Source organism: Panicum virgatum, chromosome 7K, assembly GCF_016808335.1.
Source record: "Panicum virgatum strain AP13 chromosome 7K, P.virgatum_v5, whole genome shotgun sequence".
Taxonomy (NCBI): domain Eukaryota; kingdom Viridiplantae; phylum Streptophyta; class Magnoliopsida; order Poales; family Poaceae; genus Panicum; species Panicum virgatum.
Genome location: NC_053142.1, coordinates 41,300,791 through 41,309,561, shown reverse-complemented (window position 1 = coordinate 41,309,561; position 8,771 = coordinate 41,300,791). Strand labels below are relative to the sequence as shown.

Here is an 8,771-nt window from a genome sequence, read left to right as displayed (position 1 = left end):
GATTTAAATTCATGATCCATGGTAAATTTGAATGCTAAGGATGTGAAAAACTCATCTGCATTCAATAGCTCCTTGTGACCTGCTGGTTTCTATATTGTGTTGCAGTTATTGCTTCGTTCGATTAGTGCAGCTCCATTTTCTGCGGTGTTCATATATCGTGGAGTATACCTGACCCTTGGGTAAACTCTCAATTCTAATTTTCCCTTCGCCTGATTATTCTGATTTGGTGCTTGTGGTTTGTTTAGCCTAGCTGGCTATCTAACCATTCAAGTTCTATACTTGAATTTCATAGTTGCCAAATGAAGCACACAATTCTTCAAATCCCTCTACTATGGTATTTAGTTGCCATGTCAAAAATGATGGACTCATATTCTTTACTCCAATTGTGTCATTGTGTGCTTTTTGTTCCTGTGTGACTATGTGATAAACTTGTAGATTGATTAGTTCCATATCTATTTGATACGGTTAATTGCCTAGAATACTTCCATAGGATTAGTGCCACCATGGTCTATCAATAGAATCATCCTCGAATCACAATTCAAAGATATCAGATATGCTAGAAGAAAACAACGTAACACTGGCTCCAACAGATCAAGGCACAAGACGAACCAACAGAGGATAATGCCAAGATGAGGTGAAATTTTAAGGCAGCCCATGGATGTGGCTATGCTAGAAATTTAATTAGCATTCTGCACGAGTAGCGTCAACATAGGAAAAATAAAGACCAACAAAATCTCATCTAACCTTTCTTCTAAGGTTAGGATCCCCAACAACTTGCTACCAAATTTACCACTAACATCTAGGCACGCTGCCTCCCTACGCTGATCAGATGTCATACACACACATCGGGCTACTGGGGACACTGCAGGTTTGATTTTGCGCGGTCCACTGCAGAGTCGCCCCTTTCCACTCTAATGGACTCCAGCATGCTCCCTAGAACCTCAGATGTGAGGTTGTCGTCTAGGGCATGACATCTTGCAGGTTTGTCCCCACCATCCGGCTCCTGAAGCAGCCTTTCTATATCTGTTAGTGAGATCACATCTTCCATTATGACTTTGGCAAATAATTCACCTAGGAACTTGGTCGCTTTCGGGGCATCAGTCACAGCATCTTCCAGGGTGGATACAACATGTTGGAATCTAACAAAAGAGGTGGATTATGAATAGCGTGACTTTGGCAACAAGTCATCAATTATAAACTATACTTTTGTCAAATGCAAATGGACCATACCCATGGAGTAGTTGCTGCTGGCTTAGCAAATTCTCTTGAGATTTGCACAAGAACACCAAAAGTTTGGCCAAGAGTTCCCTTTCCAGGTCTTTCCTTTCAAAGGAGTCACTGATCCAAAGTGACACGAGTGAAGGGTAGAAGTTGGGTGCATTGAATTCTTTCATGCACAAAACAACCTCCTGCTCATCCTTAGCACTACATGGTAAATATTATGTTAGTATAATGATAATATCATGACAAATTGAAATTAAATGGGAGGTTCTAGGTTTGCCCCTAGGCTAATCAGCCACCCAAAAGTATCGGACATGTTAATAGGCAACACCACATGTAACATTTTAATTATTATTCATTTGATTATGTACATGCTCTACACACAAATTGAGAGACAATAATTCTGCATGTGTGAATAGATGCTATAAAATATACCTATAGTACAGGGAAGAACCATAGAAAAATGGATAAAATAAAATCCTTATTTTTTACAAAAAAATTAAAATCATACTAGAAGATGGAACTCATTACCTAATTTAAAAGTGTGGCTATCTAAAGGTTGAATATACCATCGGTTATGGCAAAAAAAAAATTCTACTAGAAATATAAAGAAAATATTACTAGATACAACCTGATACAAGTATGTGCATGTCATTTTTCGAAAAAGGGGCAATAGCTACATTGATCATCTTGATCATCATGTAGATTAACAAATAATCAAATATGATAGCTTCTGGAAATAATTTTTACCAAATGTACTGAGAACATATGACTACATATCAGCATATATTTCATAAAAATTGAGAAAGATAAACAACTGTAGCATTTACAACATATAAATAAATTATGATAGATGAGAGCTTGCCTGTAAAATTCCTTTATGGTTAATATCGATTTTTCTTGAAGAACCTCTTCAGGAAATGTTTGTGCTTCGGCACACATCTCCTTTTTGAGTATGGGCGATGTATGTGTTTGATCAACAATTGATAGTTGAGATGAAGCATAATCTGATGTTCCCCATGATGTATTACTAGATTTGATGTTTGCTCGATTACAAGCCATTCCAATTGCTAAACCTTCTCTTGAGTTTTCTAATGCTTGACAATGATGACTGTTCAAATGAACTTTTGGAAAAATATCGTTTGAAACAGGTGGCTTCCCACAAAGCAACATTCTTTTTCCTAGGTCACCTTGAGGACCAAGACGAATGGATTTATCAGAACGCTTTTGATTGTGAGAAACTGGCAAGACCCTATTTGAAGGCTGATATTTGGCATCAAGGTTAACATTCTGGGATCCATATGTACGTACTTGTGATGGTCCACGAGAATACAACATAGATGATCCACGTGTGCTATTTTCAGGCAGACCTGGTCTTAACCCAGAGTTTGTGCAGGCAACAGATGAGTTAAAGTTAGGAGAGGAGCCAAACCTATTTGATTGGCCCAACTTATGTTTTACTGCATCCCTATGGACTTCATCGATCTTTTTTGGCCCTTCCACTTTCCTTCTCTGCCTCCACTTATTTTTCCTAAGGTCAATCACATCCTCTAGCATAAATCTTATTCGAGATATTAACTTTGAGTTTTCTGATAGCTTTTGTATAAGGTCAAAATAAAAATCCATATATACCTTTGCTCTCGGATGATCTATCATCTCCCCGATTGTGCTCATCAATTTACACAGAGCCTCTAGATCTTCCTCATCTGGATTTTGATACTCACGTAGCAATTTATTTATGCATTCATGCATTATTCTCTCAGTCAACATTTTCTTTTTATACAACTCCCCAATTAGTCGAATATTTCCTAGCATGCATCTACGTGCTCGGATCCGTTTCTCTTCTCTCTCTCCTTCAGACTGTTTCATTCCACCCTCTTCTGCGGTTTTATCTGCTTCAGCTTGCTCTCTTTCACCTCTCTCAAATTCTTCTTGGCATTTATTTAAAAGCAATCGTTTGAAGGTGATTTTCTCATCATCCTTCACAAAGTTTGGTAGGTCACCAGCCAATCGAAAACAAAAACTAGCATACATCTCACAAAATGTGGGTTCCATCAAGGCTTTGTCAAATATCTGAGATATCACACCAGTAAGTGTGACAACATTATCAATATTCAACTCTTTGACTTGTGCAAAGAGTTTCTCAAAATTTTGGGGGGTTAACTTATTCAAAATACCTTTCAGTTGCCTTTGTTTAGCCTCTTCCTCATCAGACACCATACCAATCTCATATTTTTTCTCAGCTTTGTGCATAAGTGGCATAGATACTTGAGATGGTGATAAATTACCTTGTGCATTAGCTCTATGCTGCCATTTCTCTTCAACAGAACCGTGTGACATGCTATGTTGAAATACTTCTTTCACAGCTCTAGTGAGAACCTCACCACTATACTGACTCATAAATGGTTGGTTTTGTGAAATATTTCTTGTATACCCATGTCCAACATGCTTTATTACATCCCAACTAGAAGAGATAGGTTGATGAACATTGTCTGAAAGAGAGTTACGTCCCAAAACATGAGAAGGAAATTGTTTTCTCCATTTATCATCATCGAACTTGCTAGCCATATGACAGTTAGCTCGGGAAGTTACTGAACCTCGATCTTTTATCCTTGCATGGTTTGGATCAATCTCGATATTGTCAATAAATGCAGCACCAACATGTACACTCATTACAACTTCAGAAATATCAAATCCAATCTTGAAACCTGCAGGAAGTTCGATGTAGCTTTGTGCCAATTTCAAAAGAAAATCCCGAGAATACCGTTTATGATCAAACTCACATTTTCTATTGTTTACTTCTAATCCATTGATAGAATTCATATACCCAAACTCTTTTAACTTTCCTATAGAATTTTTTGTTGTATCTTCCCAGTCAATCTGGCTATCAATCTCACGAGCTGAACTAACCTGTTTAGTATCCAATGAACAATTCTGCTTCATGTCAAAACTCTGGACATCTTGTAATTTATTAAATTTCTCAACATTCTCATTCAGGGAGTTAGCTGCACTATCAATATTATGATACTTTTGTCCACTAGCCTTAAGGAGCATCTTCTTTCGCTTTTTTCGCCGTTCATTGGTATTTTTGGCTTTGGTTGATTCCATATCAATCTTTTTTGTTTGCACCGCTGAAGGTGCAGCAATCGAGCATTGATTAGATATTTCTGAATCAACATTTTCATGCCCCATTTTCCTTAGGGAACTACATGAATTAGAAATAGGCGATGCACTCTTTACATCTGTACTGCCATTCTGCATATTCTCTGGTTGAGATGTTACAATTTGCACATCTAGTAATGGTTGCTTATCATTCTTTAATGTTTGCTTATCAATGGATGTGAAGTGATGAAAATCAGCTGATTCGTGGCATGCATTAAATCGTCCTGATTTGGCAACACCGGTGCCTTCCTCTGATCCAAAGGCAATACCTGGCATGGTCACATCTACTTGTTCTATGTTTGACATGGAGCACATCCCTTTTTCAGTTACGACATGTTTTTTAACCAAAAAGTCCTGATTTTGCAATGGAACTGAACCAAGTTCACGGCCTGTTTCTAGAAATGAAACTGGATTCACTTTCTCCTTTCTAAGACCTTTTGTGAGTGTATTAGATCCTTGAAATTTTGGTGAGACTATGTCTTGTGTATAAATTGCTGGAGGTTTCCCCAAAATGCTATTGCCATGATATTTAGAATTTCCGTCAGTCGGTAATGTCACATCAATATTGGAAATTATTGAAGTTGCGGTACAAATAACACTCTCGCTTCTGCTTGAAGACTTAGTATGTGATGACTTGATGTTTGCCTGGGATGATGTACTTGTTGTAATCAATGATGATTCTTCCATCTCACTAGATTTCTCTTTTACTGAAAATATACAACTTGTAGTAGATGACAAAGGTTGATTACCAATCGAGATAGTTTGAGGGGCCATAGTTGATGTGATATGATCAACTGAATCTTGTTGACTCTGTATCTGTTGGGTTGGAACTTTCTGAGGTATTGAATTACAGCTATCAGAAGTTACATCTGTAGCTTTAAGTTTCCCTTCAGCAAAAACTAAATTTGCAGCTTCAGGATAAATAGGTAGCCCAATCTTATGATTACTTTGCTGATATGACATAGCAGATTCACCAGAATAATTTAATGACACATCATTCTTTTCAACAGAGAATGTAATAGGTGGTTTTACCTCAACACGAACCGGAGCAGATAAGCTTGATGGAAGCAACCCTTTGAAACTAGAGACTTCTGAAGTAGTATGCAAATTAGTCACTGCCCTGGAACTAGCATCAACCCAAGATATCGGCATTGGAGGTTTCATTGAAGTAATTGGATGGTTGCTATTAATGGGGTCAAAGCTTTGCATTGGGGGCTGCATTTTGGAGGAAATATGCCTACTTGCAAGGGGGGCACTAGTGGTGTTGGGAAGATAGATAGGTCTTGAGTTGTATGTGCCTGGTCTAGGATAACACACTTTCTGAACTGGAGAAAATGTTTGAACAGGCTGAGGTACCTGGTTTATGTTATGTAGAGGCATCTGGCTAGAAAAAGGAATACCCATAACAGAATGGCCACGTCTATCCAACATGAGCTCTTCGTGTGTCTCTGGATGTGTTATCTTGACAGTTCTCTTTTGTTCATCACTGCTTCTAGGATGCTGCTGAGATAACTCTTTTGCAAACCTAGCATTGCCAAACTGAGGAAGGTGACAATTAGCTGGAGGGGCGCATCCAAAGCCTTGTCCTTGGTGGATGAAGGTTTGCTGATGCAATGCATGAGGAGGATGAGTGCCATGAACAAACATTGGTTGTATGTGAGGAGCATTGCCCATGGGGATAGCTATTTTCACAGGTAAGGAGCTAGATACACAGCCAATAGGCTGTGTTTGAAAGCCTACCCCCCTAAATTCAATTGGCACTTGAGGTTGCTTCTGCTGGAAAGCCACATGCATTGATCTCCCAGGCATTGGAAGCATAAATTGTGGTGGCGTCAAATTGGGAGGATAGGAAGCTGGAATTTGCACACTTATCTTGGGCTTAGTAGCAGGATATTTATATGTAATGTCAGATTGATTGGTATGAACCCTATCTCTTGTTTCTTCTTGGTTTTGGCACTGCTGTTGAGTTGCGGGAGATGGAATTCTGGGAAGTAGCTCGCATGAATCCATGCACACCTGTGGACCATATTGAGATAAAACTAAGCAAAAATAGGTTGTAATACAACTAAAAGCAGGTTGATTGAGGTGCTAACTCTGCTAGATGGAGGAATAGAATTCAGCATTGACGTTTCATGTGACTCAGAAACACGAACACTCTCATATTTGTCAATTAAGTCAGCTCCTCCACCAATAATCAAGTTATCTGCAGCTTCTTGCTTTTTCTGCTCATGGGCAGATAATGAAACTATAGAAGGCTTGTCAGATAATCCATAGTAGACCTGAGTTTATGATATCTGTAGGTAAGTGCAAAATAGAAGCACAAATAAATTCATTCAATGTAATAAATCATGAAAAATGAATGGACCTTTTCATGTCTATCCCCGTTCAGATCAGGAGAGGTTGAGGATGTGCATGTAGTAGTATGCTATAAGCAAATTAGCATGAAACTTAATTTAGTGGATATCAAAATAAAAGCCAACAAAAAATTAGGTGAACATGAATGGTAACACATACTTGCTTGTTAGTAACTCCTGGGCTGAAAGTTCCGAACTGAAGAGTAAATGTAGGGGATAAATACCCTGGAGCAAATATTATTAGAATTCAGAAAAATGTAATATTATCTAACATTAAAATCAATTTAAAATAAACTAGTGTGCTTGTTGTTGTAACAATGTTATGCCAAAAACAACCTTTTGTGGGTACTGTTGGGGTCGGCGAATCTGCCACCGAAGTTCCTTCAGTGGAGACTGCGTTTAGAACATCAATCTGAGTAGGCACTTTGGAAGGTTTCACATTATCTAATGACCCGAAAGACGCTAAAAAGGGAGAGTCGTCAAACAATTTCACTAAGGGAGAGCTTTAACAAAAGAGTTTGTGCTAAAATATTAGCTAAATCACATGGTAGAAATGTAATATGTTTCTAACATTATGATCTCATCAATATGCACTCAAAGATTATGTAAGGAAAATATGTCATGCTTACAAGATCATATACGAAAGAGTGTACATGGACGGTCCTTAAACTTGTTCAGTTGTGCTACTTAAGCCCTACTTTCAAATTGCAGATTTTGCTCCTTAAATTTAGCCTTGGGTGTCATTTAGGTCCATATACTCTCAAAATGCGAATATAAACCCCTAAACTTAGCTTCGGGCGTTATCTAGGTCCCTATACTCTTAAAATAAAGTTACATCCCACCAATAAAACATAATAAGATCAAATATTGTGCTTTCAAGCATGCCACTACCTTCATTGCCTTCTTGTCTAACTGATTTTAATTTGTCGCCCCTTCATTTGGTTATTCATGCGGTGTTCAAAAGCCATGATTTTCTAGTTTGGTATCTACAACTACAAGTTATTTAAGTTTCAATAATCTTCTAAGAACATACCTAACAAGCTAAGATATTGCTTCCAAAGTAAAATTTACTTTATTTGAGTATAATTAAATTATATCAAAAAAGTTTTATTAGTTTAGTTGGGATGTCACTGTATATTGATAGTACAAGGACATAGTTGACACCGGAGGCTATGTTTAGGGAGCCAAATCCGCAAAATGAGCTTAAAGACTGGCCATGCACTTTACTTTATAGAAAATATTAGACGCAAAACAATAGAGGACAACTGTTGCATGCTCAATATATAGTGGCATGATCCATATCTACATTCTTCTATGCACATCGATTACTTGAATGCATAAATGTACATGGGAAATGATTACATAATCACACATACCACAAGCATTTGCACCTTGGTCCACTGGCTCCATGTGCTCAACAGCAGCAGCAGCACTCCTAGCAGGAGCATAACTAGTGGCATTCCCCTGGGTCGGTGCACCTGCAAGTGACCTTGGCCTGTATTGCTGTTGTACACTCCCGAGTCTCCCGCTGCAAATGCAATTTGCATGAAGAAACAACACATAAATATTATAATCAATATTCATCATCACAGCGATCAAACACGCATCATACGTCTTACCTCCGGTACGGCGGCGATCGCGGCCGCATAGCCGGAGCAGTGCATCCTCGGCCACCGGAGATGACCCAATGTGGGCCACTGCCACTTCCACGACCGGTCCTTCGTGCGGTGAAGGTGTGGTCGTACGATCGATCTGACCTAAACTGGTTCTTGTACATATATCCTTGTTTTGATGCGATCTCTACAAAAAAAAGAGGTTGAAGCTTTCACCATGATAGATCCGGATGATCAGCTAGGGTTATGCTTGAACCAAACAGGAAATGAGAAAATGCATATAAATAACAGGAGAACAAAAGGTGCAGGAAAGAATTGCTAGAAACGATTCAGAAATTTCTCCCTACGGTTTGAGCACATGCAGAGAAATTGCCAAAAAAAAATAACACACACGTAGAGAGAGAGAGAGAGAGTTCGTAGA

At 38.5% G+C, this 8,771-nt stretch overlaps 1 protein-coding gene across 1 annotated transcript; it reads right to left on the bottom strand.

The window, feature by feature from the left end:
* Positions 1-850: 850 nt before the first annotated feature.
* LOC120640259 (eukaryotic translation initiation factor 4G-like) lies at positions 851-8,385 on the bottom strand. Its single transcript, XM_039916114.1, has 6 exons — positions 8,357-8,385; positions 8,114-8,265; positions 6,898-6,962; positions 6,537-6,662; positions 2,087-6,399; positions 851-1,139 (listed from the first exon to the last, which is right to left on the bottom strand). The coding sequence occupies exons 1-6, from the start codon at positions 8,383-8,385 to the stop codon at positions 851-853; spliced, it is 4,974 nt and encodes a 1,657-aa protein (XP_039772048.1).
* Between the last annotated feature and the right edge of the window lie 386 nt (positions 8,386-8,771).

Coding starts and splice junctions, on each gene's coding strand:
- LOC120640259 (XM_039916114.1), bottom strand. CDS start 8,385: ATGCGGCCGCGATCGCCGCCGTACCGGAG. Junction 6,400..6,536: donor TAATTGACAAATATGAGAGT/GTTCGTGTTTCT, acceptor TATGGTCCACAG/GTGTGCATGGATTCATGCGA. Junction 1,140..2,086: donor ACCATAAAGGAATTTTACAG/GCAAGCTCTCAT, acceptor CTCTTTTGTTAG/ATTCCAACATGTTGTATCCA.